Consider the following 13,839-nt stretch of genomic DNA (forward strand, 5'->3'; position numbering starts at 1 on the left):
CGAAGGCCTGGCGAAAGCCCCGGTGCATCTCCAACCGTTCACTGGCAGTTCGTGCCGTTCCCATTGCTCGCTTGGCCACGCTACAAATCAACTGAGACAGGCAATTAGGGATCTATATTAAGGTCCTTATAAATATATATTGTATAGCAGCCTGGAACATTCAGACTGTCTGGCTGCTTGATGGAAGCCGTCTTGAGACCTACAGTGGCCAAAGTGTCCCCAAATTACTTCGGGTGGGGGAGGGGGGGGACCCGGCAGATGCCGACACGAACTTGGATTTTCCTACCTTGGCCACAAAGTGTTGAACTTCACCTCGGCATAAAACGCAACTTCCACTAATTTACCATAATTGGTTTCAAACTGGTCTTAATTAAAACCGGTGTGGACTTGCTTAACTCCATTTAAACCAAATTTAAATAAGATTGGACCTGAATTGATTCCTTTCCGAAGCAAGCTAAAGCTGGGTAAGCTGTTTAAAGAGTATCCACGAGGGTATTTGTGGTGGTTTAGCTAAAATGATTTACCGCAATCCTTAATTGAAGCAATTTCAGCTCGGATATAGGGAGGGTAAACTAAGCGCTGGCAGAGCTGAGCATCCTTCCCACCCAAGCGCCTTCCCCGGGGCATCATGTTTCCAGTTCAGTCTGGAGAAGGATCTCCCTCAGCTCCTCCGGGAGCAACCGGGATAAACCCAGTGGCAACCGGAGCTGGGCCATGAGGCTCCAACCCGTGCGGGGCTCGGCTCGAGCGCCAGCAGCGTGGGAGTCGGTGCTGCCAGATGGTGCTCGGCAAAACCCCGGCCGGCGACGTGGGAATCTGCGCGGCGTCTCCCCCCCCGGCAGCCTTCCCTAGGATGTTTTGAATTTTAGCTTTTGCAAACACGGGGCGGCGAAGCCTCGCGGAGCAGGATAAAAATAGAGCCGTAAAAAAGGCAAATCCTTCCCCCCCTCCCACTTCCCAAAATCCCCGTGCAGGGCGTAGCTGGAAACAGATGCGAACGTGTCGGCAGCTCAGCCAGGCTCTGCAAAACCTCCGCTCTCCTCTCTCTGGAGCGCAGGATGCTGCTGAGGAAATAAACCCAGCGAAATTACAGATTGCACAGCCACGGGCTGTGCTCAGCCTCCTTTTTTCAGGGCTACCTGGGCACATGGATGCTTCTCCCCTTCCTATTTGCCTAAAGAGCCATGGGTTTGCAATTCCTGAGACTTCAGCATCTCGTCAGAAAGGGCGTCCCCGGACAGACCGGGGTATGTATTTTGAGGCCAAATGAGGCTTTTGCTGCACTGATCCTCTGGACCCCCCAACTCAACACAGGGTCTGTTGCTTGTGCCTGCCTTGGAGGAAGGCAGCAGGCAATGCCAATGCCGATGGGTTTCCTAGGAAGGTTAGCAGTCCACTACTGGCTCATTTTTCTTTGTTAAGGTAAATCAATAAACAAAAATGCAGCAGGGTTATAGCTCAGACAAGATATAGGAGAAGAAAACACCCAGCGGAGCTGCAAAAACAGGAGCGGTTAAGCTTGGAGGTGAGTTTAGAGCGGGCTGAGGCTACAGCATGGAAAGGTGAAGCATAAGGAAGATAACCTGCAAGTAGAAATGAGCAGCGACGGGCTTTGCCAGGCCATTTCTGCACCACTATTCATTTCACTAGTTTTAATTGTTTTCGTCTCATTCCTCACCCCCCCCCCCAAATCCCTTGCAACATCTTGGGGAAACTGAGGCAGCCCAGCAAAGTAACGACACAGGAGGTGCGTGGCTAGGAGTGATCTTACCTACACCATCAACTTCTCCTGCATCAGCCCCTACAGATCGGTAATGCCAGTTTTTACTCGGGAATCCCCAACCTTTCTGGTCAGCCATGTGCTGGAGGGAGGGATCAACACCTGAAGGCATGGCAGGTGAGTTACAGCTATGGTCTGAATGGTTTCTCCTGGGGTTTTCCACGGCATCCCAGCATTGTTGCAGAGCATCCAGGAAAAGAAACCAATCACCCCCTTCTTCTAATTCTGCTCCTCTCCAAGAGGCAGAAGAGCATTTTTGAATGTCAACCCTCCAGAACAGCTCCATAACAGTAGGGAAGGAGACAGCAGAGCCACCGACCATCAGGAACCAGAGCGTTTTGCTCAGAGCACTCGGGAGCAACAGGTTTCTCCTCTCTTGCCCGCCTGGCACCTCCACTCCCTGCTGTCACACTCCCGATCCTGTGAACGCTGTTGGAAACTGGCTGCTTCGAGAGCAAGTGGTCCTTGGTGTGATGTTGGCCGTCTCCTTGCCTTTTGCGGAGAGGATGAGGAAGGAGGGGTTTCACTTTTATCCTCCCCTACCATTCGAAATGTCAGTTTAGCAAATCTGAGCGGTCTGACAAGGAGCCACCTTTTCTTTCCTACCTTTCACGGATCCCCAGCGCCCTACAGGCTCTCACCTGGTGTTTTCAGAGGCTGCCCTAATGTTTTCCAGACCGTCTAGAGGTGGGACCTTGTCCTACACTGTCACCTCTGCAGATCTATGATTACAGAAATGAAGTGATAAGACAAAGTAAAGGGAGTGGTTTGGCGCACTGAGAACAAAATCCCTCAAAAAGATGTCAATAGGAAACTCCTATCGCAGAACATCTCAAGTTTGGTCCAGGCTCTGGAGCGCTGCATGGTCTCCAGTGGGGATATAGCAAGTCTGAACTCAACAGACAACGTTTCTCAGGGACTTTTAGCAGTCTCCTCCAGAGTAATCCACCGATTCCTAGGATATCCACGGACTGCCAGTGAAAACCAATGACCACAGGCGTGTTAGCACACCCACGTATGGATTCAGCCTCCCGGTAAACATCCTATAGTATGAGATGCTCAGAGGGTAATGCCACCATCCCCGTCATCTCTGTCAGGAAGCCAGGCAGGAGAGATCGGACCGAGCTGGAGAGGAAAATGCCTCTTGTGAAACAAAGGGTCATAACCGCTTCTCCTTACAAAGCTGCGGAGAAAGGAAGGAAGAGATGTGTGCAAGAGGTACCCTGTACGAGGCAGCAGATGGTATCGGCATCCTTTCGGAGTGGGCTTTCTCCTCCCACGCAGAGCAGAGCTGGAGACTAGGTTGGAGAGCTTGCATTTGGCGGGCTTGCACCTATGCTATCACAGAATCATAAAATGGTTTGGGTTGGAAGGGACCTTTTAAAGGTCATCTAGTCCAAAGCACCTGCCATGAGCAGGGATTTCTTCAACAAGATCAGGTCGCTCAGAGCCCCGTCCAACCTGACCTTGAATGGTTCCAGGGATGGGGCATCTACCACCTCTCAGGGCAACCTGTGCCAGTTGCACCATCACCCTCGTTGTAAAAAATTTCTTCCTTATATCTAGTCTGAATCTGTCCTCTTTGAGTTTAAAACCATTACCCCTTGTCCTGTCACAACAGGCAGGCCCTACTAAAAACTCTGTCCCCATCTTTCTTATAAGCCCCCCTTTAGGTACAGGAAGGCTGCTCTAAGGTCTCCCCGGAGCCTTCTCTTCTCCCGGCTGAACAACCCCAACTCTCTCAGCCTGTCCTCATAGGAGGTGCTCCAGCCCTCGGATCATCTCCGTGGCCTCCTGTGGACTCACTCCAACAGGTCCACGTCCTTGTGCTGAGGACCCCAGAGCTGGATGCAGTACTGCAGGGGGGTCTCACCAGACAGACATCTCTAGTGAAACATCTCTGATGACCCAGAGGGTCATCTGCTACTTGTCCCAACTGGGAAAACACTCCCAAAGCAAAGTAGGCAGCTGGATTCCCATCATGTGAACCAGACAAGCATTTGCACCATCGCCCAAAAGACTGGGAAGCTCTTGGGGCACAGCCCTGCAGACCTTGACCCTGAAAAGCGGGCAGAAGAGACCCATGGAGGTCAGCACCCAGTCAGTCTCTCCCAGGGCAGCCGGAACAGGTCGGGAGGAGAGATGCTGGGTCTCCCAGGCATTGCTGAGCAGGGCTGGCCCCAGCTCATTGTGTTTGGAGAAGGCGTCGAGGGCAGCTGACCTTACGTAACGGGAGAACAAAGCGGCTAAATAAAAACTGGAGCTGGGAACGGGCTGCGGAAGTGGGACACGGCTTTCCTGATTAATCAACCAGCTTCTGAAGGAAACTGAACTCAATGGCAGGGAAACAACTGCGTAAACACATCCCGAGGGAAGAAAGGGAGCGAGAGGAAGCAGGGGGGAAAGACCACGGAGGCACCGGCCCCTTCCACCTCCCCTCCTGCCCTCGCCGTTTGGGTGGCAAAGCCTGGAGTGCCGAGACGGAGAGCGCAGCATGGAAACCTGCTGTCAGCTCAAGGATATTAAGGGGTGTCCATGCTCGTTTACCTGCAAAGCCACCAACCGCACACTTGGACAGGCCTCAGAGGTAGGAGAGGAGCTCAGCAGCTCTACTCCCACTGCCAGCTCTGATGGCATCTCGGTCTAAAGTGGGATGAAGGGAATGGAGAGATTTAAGCCCGGGGAGAAGTGCTGGTACCCTGCAGCCTCCTCTCCGATGCTGCAATAGCATCCTACTGCCAATGAAGCACTGTCTGAGCCAAGGCGTGCTAGCTGGGGAGGTGTGCTTAGGGAACACCGCCATACACCCCAGTACAAAACCAGTGACCCCAGAAAGGGGTGCACCCTCTTCTCTGTGCCAACACCTCATGGTTTTGCCTTGGGAAGGGCTGCACTCACAACACATCAGCCTTCAGGGTACAGTTTGGGTTCACTCGCTCTCACCATACATCACTGCCCCAGGACCACGCACGGACATAGGGATTTCCACTAGCCACCTTCCTGATCCCAAAAAAAGCACACACACCCCCCCCCCCCCCCAAACAACCCTCTGACAAAAAGAATCTTTTCCAAGAGCCTCTGCTTTTCCTGGCGTAATCCAGGAGGGTGGCCCAGCTGTGACCCCTCAATTCCCCTGGGAGCCGGAGGCCAGCAGCTGATCCAGTCTCAGCCCTGGGTGGTCAGAGCCAGACGGGACTGGGGCCATGTTAAACTTCCAAGGCCAACGAACCGGTTCGTTTTCCCCTCCCCAAAAACATCTACACTTTTGGGTAAAAGCCAACGACCCTGCAAAGCTCAGCCCCAAATATATTTCCAAAGAAACAATTTTCTGGTGCATTACAAGGAAGAGGAAAGTAGGCGAGGAAGCCAAAGCCTGTTAGAACTCGCGTGGGGGCAAGTTGCCCCATGCCGGGGCAACGGGAGCTCCGGCTCCAGCAGATCTGCTCAATGTGGGGAGAGCCAGACTCTTTTCAAACATTACGCTTGAATAAGCGAAGCCAAGTTGTTCTTCCAGAGAGCTAACAGGGGCCACGGCAGCCGTTAGGATCCACGCCATCCAGCCTGCTATTTTTAGATTATCCACAAGGAAGGAAACCTCAGACAACCATCAGTGTGAGCTGAACTACAGCTCCTCGGCTGCTTGGCCAGCGCCGCAGGAGCTGCTCCACCCAGGCGGTCTCACTTTTAACGTGGGGAGGATGGATGAGACTTGAGGAGGGCTTGGGGAGGTCACCAGCATTTCAGCCCCCACCCCTCTGTTGTAGAGCTAAAGCTGCCAGCACGAAACAGGTAGATCTGAAAAAAACCCAAACAAACCAACAAAACCCACACCAAACAACCCAAAACCTGAGCTGGTTGCTGACGCAGATATTTCTAAGGTCAGGGAGGGGGTGAGTGATGTGGGATCTTCTGAAAAAACAAAACCCTGGGGAGTGGAAAACAGAGCCGCCCTCTCCAGCAGTGATTTTGCAAGGCCCCGTGGCCGCATCCTGCGCAGGGAGAGGCAGCCTTGGCTCCGCACTCCGGTTGCAATCCAAAGCTGCCGTGAAACGTGCTTTTGGCTGGGACGACCTGGCCTGAGGAGTACAAGAGGGAGGCCCTTAAATAGCAGCAGCAGCAGCGGAGAAGAGACAGCCAAGTAACTGCAAGGGATAAGCCACAGACAAGAGAAGGTGGAAAAAACTTCCCAGTGTGGCAGGATAATTACAGAAAGATGTTTTTTTTTTTCTATCCCCCAAGTCCCTAGAAAATCAGGTTCTCCCTCTTCATCCCTCTTCTGAGGTTCTACCTGACACTCAGAGCACCGTAGCAATTCACAGTCAACGCGGGCAGCCTTGAACAGAAAACATGGGCACAGACCGAACCCTCTGCAGATGTATCTTATGTTTTGGGCACCTGGGCCTGCAGTCAACATCCCATCTCAAGACACTTTTAGAGGCTTTAAGGGCTTTTACAAGGAGAGAAGAGGCTGGTACCAAAGATCCCATAAAAAAATAGGACAATAACGACCTCCACACCGGCCTCTACAGCATCCTGCTACTAAACGGAGTCCTAAATTGTCAAAACATGAGCTAGAGGAAAGAGCAATAAACATAAAAGCAGTGCCTTGGTCTGCGCCATGGCAGACTTGATCCCAAAACTATGCTGGTGGGGATGGATATATTGATGTATTACTGCAAGAGAGGCTTCTCCTTTTGTTCAAGCAAATCTGACCAGTGCCAGCGAGCATTGAATGAGCCCAGGGAGAAGGGAGGCACACAGCTGCGGTAAAAAGGGCACTCACCGGAGGCACTCAGCTGGCCGGCCCTGGCCGGGACGTGAAGCTCCACAGGGCCAGGTCGCACGTCGGAGCCGTCGGAGGGACCATGACCTTCTGTCTGTCCCGCTGGGGAAGAAGCGATCTCGGCCAGTACTTCCAGGTCCTTCAGGATAACCTGCGGAGAGAGGGATGGTGCGGAGTGAGCATGCTGAGGGGTGGAGGCAGCCGGCGGGGTGAGCTTTCCTTTCCAAACCCATGGCCACAGAGGGTGGGATGGGAAACAAACGCCTAACCCCTGCACATTAAGAAAGGCGTAGGGAAAAGAGGGCTACCTATGAAGTTCAAAGTGGATATTTCAAATGATTGCAGAGGGGATGGGGCAGGAAAGAGAAAAGGGAAGAAACCACCACCCCCCCATTTCTGCTTGGTGAGTCCCAAGGGAGCATGTGAAATTAAACCAAATTTACGCAACCAGGAGCAGGGCTTGCTTCTCCCTCTTCTCACTTTGAGGAGGTCTGGGTTTTGCTTCCCCCCCTCTCCTTCGTAACCACAGATTTGGGACAACGCCAGCAAGAGCATGGGGATGCCCTCGGGGGCAAACCCCACCCTGCCTGCCCACTCCCCCCACATCCCCAAGCAGGCTCGGCTGCCTGCACTCGGGACGTCAAGGCAGAGGTGCCATTCATATTTCATAGCTCTTTCCTTCCAGAAGTCACCAAATTAGTCTATTTATAGCATTTCTAGAGAAGTTATTACAGGGTGGGTTTTTTTTTTTTGTCCTCAACCCTTCTCATGTCTCAGGCTATTTTGGGTCCCTCTTCATTCAAATGTCCTTGGGTCTAGGATGTTTCATCAGCTGTCCCCAATGCTCTGAGCGTAGCAGGGCTGTGCGGAGCAGAAAAGCTGCCAAAAAGGGCCGATTGCCACATCTAATTCATCAGCATGGCACATCCCCGACCACCCCTGGCCCACCAGCACAGCATCCCAGGCTTTCCACATGTTCTCACAAGGCATCTTTCTAAGGAGCTGCAGTTCTCTGGGAATTTTAGCTTCTGAGATACCAAAAAATCCCTTACCCCTGCGGGGGGAAAAAAAAAAAAAGCCAATGACATCTTTTTTTTGATCATGCAGAACTTGAAAATATGACCACCGAAAATCAGAAAGAGGAGTTCTTGGGTTTTTCTGTTACACAGATATCTTAAGCTGGGTTGGTTTTTTTTTTTTGGTTGTGGTTTTTTTGTTTGTTTTTTTTAATTAGGGCTGATTTTCAAGCCCCTGGCAGCCTTTGAGCAGGCAGCGTGGTGTCTGGGCTTCGGTCCCGAGGTGGTCGAGGGAAAGGAGCCTGCTCCAGGTACCACGAGGTTCCAACACGCTTGGGAAGACCCTGTGCCTATAAACACAATTAAATCTCAGTCTGTGGCTTCCCAGGGGAGTTGTTAAAAAAAAAATAAAAAAAGATAACAACTTGTACTGCTGTCCCTAAAGAATATGGTGCCTCTGTGATGCTGTCAAGGATGGGACCTCGTTGCCAGCACAGGAGGTCACTGCCATCACCAGCCTTCATCCCCTTCCAGGGAAGGGGGCCTGTGGTCCCTGGCAGAGGAAAGATCCTGGTTCTCGCTCTCCGCCTGGCATTCGAGCATCAGTGGCTCAGATAAAGCGATGTTGGCAGCATTTTGTTTCAAGCGGAGGATGCCCCTGAGCAGAGCTCACGATGCCTGGTCTCCTGAAGCCCTATGTAGATTCTCTAGTGGCTAATCATGTGGCTCAGCTGAACTTGAAACCTTGGAGCAGGGGAAGGCACTAATTTGGGTCTCAAGCTCTCACAGCTGGGGAAATAACACCCGTGGAGGTTTTCAAGTCTCACTGTCTTTGGCAAAAATTGGCAAAGAGACTCAGGGCTTGGCTACCGGGGCTGGCAGGTGGGTGAGAAGCAGGACTCCCATTCACACTACTGATTTTGCCAAACCCAACACAACTAGCTATATGTGGCTGATGTACGGCACGACCCAGCCACTCGCGATTGCGACCCTGCTGCCTTCGCTCCTGCCCCGATGCCCACATCAAGCCCGGCAGCTGGGTTATCATCCAGCAGAGACTTCACCAGCAGCTCCCACAGCATCAGGAAACAGGACCAAGACCCTGGGCTGGGCAAAAATCACCTGTGCTGCCTCCCAAAGCATATAGAGCCATGTCTTATCCCATGAGATCGGATCCTTAATGCAACCTCCTAGAGCCATGTGCTGAGCCTCATCTTCTGAGATGCTGTGTGGGCTCAAGATGCCGCCTGGGCAGCAGCGATCAGCACCACTGAGGGCATGGCTCGACCCCTCCAGCTGTGCAGAGGTTAAGGGGTGTTCCCCCCCAAGCCAGCTGTGTGGGTTACAGGCAGGAGGTGGAAAAAAGCAGCATGGGCTGAATTTTGCAATCAAAAAACACGGAAGAAATAAGAACCAAGAGGGATGGGTACACAAGCACTTGGAAGAAGAGGAAGAGCAGGCAGCCGCAAAGACCTGGGGTTTTCCAGCCGTGGGAAAGCGACAGGGAGCTCCAGTTCCTGCTGCTTCTTCCCCGCATGCTCCAGAACGGGTTCCCAGCCGGAGGAAAGCCAGGACCGCTTGGTATGCGTTGCACATCCCTGCGCTAAGCAAAGCTGGAACCAGCGGCTTGGCTTTGTGCGAGCGAGGAGGCTGTAAGAAAGCAATATCCTGCCATTGCCATGGCAACGGGCCGGCTGCGCCAGGAGCGAGCTGGTCCCATCCGTCAGGAGCAGAGCGGCCGTTGGACCCAACAGTGCTGGAGGACAAGGGCCAGAGCCATTCCCAGTTGCTGGGCAAGGACATGATCCCAATGGCCAGCCCAGAGGAGTAGCCACCAAGGATGTTTTCCTGGCCCAGAAGGGATTTCTGTGAAGGTTTCCCAGCACCGATGAGCTGTGGGGTGGTGTGTCCCTGCTCCGGGCGAGCGTGGGGCTGGTTAGGGTGAATTAGAAGGAGCAGGGAAAGCAGCACGAGGATGGATGGGGAGACCCAGTCGCTGTCGCAAGCCGTTCCCGGCATGGGGACAAAGAGCAGCACGGAAGAGGGTGAGCTCTTTGCATGGTCGAGGGGACGAGAAGCATGTTATCAGACAGTTATAAATAAGCAGCTATTTCTCCTCCCTGGGAATAGGCAAGATTTCTCCCTGTATTGCCTCCAGAGCACAGATTTTGAGGGCATACAAAACTGTCGGTCTCTCCGGCTTCTCTAGATCTAGGTCAGGTTAATTTGCCGCTTGTTCTGGTTGAACGGAGCTGAGACCAGCTCTGCTGGCGGTGGCACGGGGGACAAGCAGCCCCTGAATGGTGTGTGCCGGATGAGATGCACCTCCTGTGTGCAAAGCATCGCCCTGATGCTCCTGGGGGAAAATTGCCTCTGGCCAAAACACTGGGCTGGGCCTGACGTGTTACAGAGGACGGGGAGGTGACCCCAAATCTGCTGCGGACCCTTGGGGAGCGAGACTTGGTACCCTACAGCTCCAGGACACCAGGGCAGGCTGCAGCAGCAGCTTCTGGGGCACATGCGATGGCAAGGATACGGACCGAGCTCCTGAAGATGCTGTCCTTGCTGGTACTTATGGAGAAATTTTTTTTTTTTTTAAACATAAAAAAAAAGTTACAAGATTAAAATGCCTGCGTGCAGCAAGGAGGTGCTTACGGGCTGCCCTGGATGTCCCAGAGGGTGGGTATTCCCCAGGCAATGAAATGGGGCACACAACACCAGGGACAAGGTTATTCTTGGCAAGGAGAAGATGGAAATTTAGCCGAAGATGGAAAACAAGAGGGTTAAGGGTTGCAAAGCACTTCTTCGAAGTGGACCAAGATCAAGGAGGCTGTGGAAAACCCCACGGCATTACCAGGGACTGGCAAGGCAGGGAGGGTGGAAGAGCAACCCAGTATTAACCAGGAGAGCTGAGGATGCTGCTGGGTGCTTTCTCCTGCTCCACCACTCAAATGAAGCCCCTTGCTGCTGCAGCGTGCACCAAAGTTTCCCCAAAGGGCTTCATTTATTTTGTTGTTTGTTTGTTTGTTTTTTTTTTTTTCCCTCCCTCCAAACCTTTTAGCTGCAGCCAGGGGAAGGGAGGCCAGCACGGGCAGGCAGTCCCGGAGCCAAGAGTGATCAGCAGCAAGGCTGGCCGAGCCCCAGACACACACGGTGTGAAAAGCAAACTCGCGTCCCCCCCGCCTCCACCGGCTTTAAAGACAGAAAAATAAAAGAAAAAACACCATTAATCTTCCCACACCAATTTAACTGGACCTCTTTTCAGGTCCCCAGCACAGCAACTTTTATCCTCTGATCTCGCCAAGATTTTTTTTTCACCCCCCCTTTACAGCCGCCGGATTTCAGCCTGCAGCCGGGAAGGGATGGGGAGCAGAGGGAAAACAGCAGGACTCGGGGCTTCTCCTCTCCTCCCCAGGGCAAATCTTGCCAGGCCAAGCTAACACATGCTCACACTATCAACAAATACAGCAGGCAGTGGGGGATCACTTGGTAATACGGCCACAACCACCCGAAACCAAGCTGTAACCTGAAAACTCCCCATCCTGCCTCTTGCTTTTGCAAATCCCCCATTTATCACCACTGCTGGGTGTGCAAGGGCCAAGCCTGCAGCACCTGGAGCGGCAGGAGCACGAGCACTGTCACTGTCACAGCTCAGAGCATCTCTTTAAATGTGTTTAATTAGCATACCCAGGAGCTTAACATGCCACCTGATGCCCGACGCAGGGCAGGATGCCAAGGAGGTGTTTCTTCATGCATTACAGGGCAGGGAAGGAGGCAGGACAGGTCCAGTCAGTGGGATGGAGGAAACTGGAGCTGCCCCGGAGCATCCCTGTGGGCTCGATGTCTGCAACCCCTTCAAATTCAGCACCCAGACTCCCAGAGCTTATGATAGGCAAAGGGTTTGCTTTTATTTGCTACCCCGTCTTTCAACCAGCACCTCCCTCTGCACCCTGGGGAGCCAGGCACCCAAAGCCAAGCTCATCAAATCTCGCAATCCTACACCTTCATCCCACCCCGAGCCAGCTCCCTGGGACAGGGATTGCCTGTCCTCCGTGACAGACAGGTTTTCCGTGGTTTTAGTCTGCTCTGTGACTTCACCCAGGAACGCTACAAGCACCCCCTGGAGCCCACGCTGCCAGTTTACCACAAGTTGTTCGGTATACGTGGAAACTGTATATGCAAGCCATGCAGTTATGGTCCGGAACTGGTGCTGAGCCAAGAAGCTCCCTGCGGATCGCACTCCCCCCAAGAAACTTCCTATTCCTGCATGATGCAGTGCCCAGATAAACTTTCAACCCAGCGCCCTTGCAATGCCTCAGAGTCCTTGGAGAAAGCATCACCCCACCCTGCTTTAAGACTTCTGCTTACGGGCTGCTTCCACGTATGGCAAGCTGGGCTGACCACATTTTCCACCATCCAACTGAAATTATATACCTCTCTCTACACCCCACCATTTCAGCCCTAAGCTCACCCTCAGTGTAACTTTCCTCTTGAAAACAAGTCGCCTCCCTGCTTCGGTACCTTGTAGTTTTGAGTGTGTCCCCAGAGAAGCTTTATCATAAAAAAAAAAATTAAAAGAAAAGCCAGGCACACGTTTTCCTCTTCGCAGTCTTTAGTTTACACCCTCTGTGTTGCATAGGGTCACAGTATTTCGGCTGTGGCGAATTAAAGGCTGGGAGCTGGAGCACAACGGCTCTAAAACCAACAGAGCAAAGCTCCAAACCAACCCACGCTAAGACAGCTATTCGCTTTGGCACAAGCTTTTGTTCAGCTTCATTGTACTGGGAATTGGGCGCGATGGGAGAAGTTCACCAGGATTTAGTGTGACAGCAGAGCTCAGAGAGCAGGGCAGAGACTTGGGCTTCGAAACCCTGCGGTGCTGCAGCAGGACACGCAGGAGGGGTGTTGGAATTAACAGCAAAGGAGAGAGAGAAGTATCAGTACACCGTCATACCTGGGGTTCCTCCTCTCCTGGTTTAATACGGGAAAGCCAAGAGAGGGGCAAAATGTTTCAGCTTGTCATGGAGAAGTTGGCTTGAAGGTCACGGAGATGTTCCAAGTCCACCCCTACCTCCGCAGGCAGCGGTAGGCCAGGCTCAGCTAACCCCCTCTAGGGACGGGTACCAACTCTTGTACAGCGCCAGGAGCAGATTTCGAAGGATGCTCTAGGACATACAGCTGCAAACTACGAAATCAGTTGGATCTTCTTGCTGTATTCAAAGCCTTGCCTAGCCACTGGATAAACGCAGGTAGGTTTTCACGTTAGCAGAGCTGAGGGGAAGTCGGAGTCTATCCTGCTTCACATCAGACACCAGCTCCACCTCGTGAATCACTCCTGTGTGAGTCAGACAAAATTCCCAGCACAACTTCCAACCCCCAGCGAGATTGAAAGGAGCAGATAAGCAAACAGGAGTATGTTCAGCCATAAACAACTAACTCCATTTTAGAACAGGAGAAAGGAAAACAAAGCAAAGCAAGAAAACCAGCAGGGTCACCGCTTCACGGTTTTCCCAAAGATGCCCTCATCTCCTGTTGTGTCCACCCGAACTCTTCAGCACCTGGGTCCAGCTGGGAAGGACCCAGGGAACTGAACAGCTACATCAGAAGCTGCCTTTGCACCAGGAGCTTGCAGAGGGAGCTAACCCAAAGAACAGGTTGTCTTTTCAGCAGTGCCTACCAGCAGCACTGCTTTTAACCTGCAGGTGGAAATATCCAACCCACTGCTCCCAAAGAGCATTTTGGGCTTTGACTTCACCTTTTCTAACATCAATTCTTCAACCAGGTGTCAGGGCTGCGAGACTCGCGTCGACAAAAGGAGCAGCTTGTGCAGAAAAATCCACTCCCAGCAGGATCTTGTTAGTCTTGGAGCTGTAAGGAAGTTTTTAAGCACATCAAATTTTAACTAGGGCTTTTAAAAGATCGCCTTCAAAACCAGGTCTCAAACGCAGGACGGAGCACCTCCCTGCCGGGGAAGCACGGAAACCAGCACCAGGTGACGCAGTGCAGCAGTACAGCATCTGACAGCCAGGAATTCTGTATCCCAACTTGTCTACATATCAAAGGGAATTGCTTGCTTCAGCTTCGCTCCAACTTCTCTGTGCTGCCTTTGTGAATCTTAACGAGGTCTCTTGACCATTTCTTTACTGGCGCAGGAGAACTGGGCAGGAAGGGGAACAGGAGAGAAGGCAGAGATGACTCAGGATGTCGCAAGATGCATGATGAGATACTGGCCCCTGTTCAGCAGGGGGGAGGTGATGGCC

General features: G+C 52.6%; 1 protein-coding gene across 1 annotated transcript in view; it reads right to left on the reverse strand.

Annotated features, from left to right (window-relative positions):
* The window catches only part of VAC14 (Vac14 homolog (S. cerevisiae)), a gene marked incomplete at both ends in the record, with an annotated part of 56,260 nt that overhangs the window by 22,397 nt on the left and 20,024 nt on the right, over window positions 1-13,839 (reverse strand). The window contains one exon of the mRNA XM_009706449.1: window positions 6,564-6,714. Coding sequence (XP_009704751.1) covers window positions 6,564-6,714 — 151 coding nt within the window. The remainder of the gene's footprint in view (window positions 1-6,563; window positions 6,715-13,839) is intronic.

The sequence above is a fragment of the Cariama cristata genome, unplaced genomic scaffold, assembly GCF_000690535.1.
Source record: "Cariama cristata isolate BGI_N322 unplaced genomic scaffold, ASM69053v1 scaffold3678, whole genome shotgun sequence".
Lineage (NCBI taxonomy): Eukaryota > Metazoa > Chordata > Aves > Cariamiformes > Cariamidae > Cariama > Cariama cristata.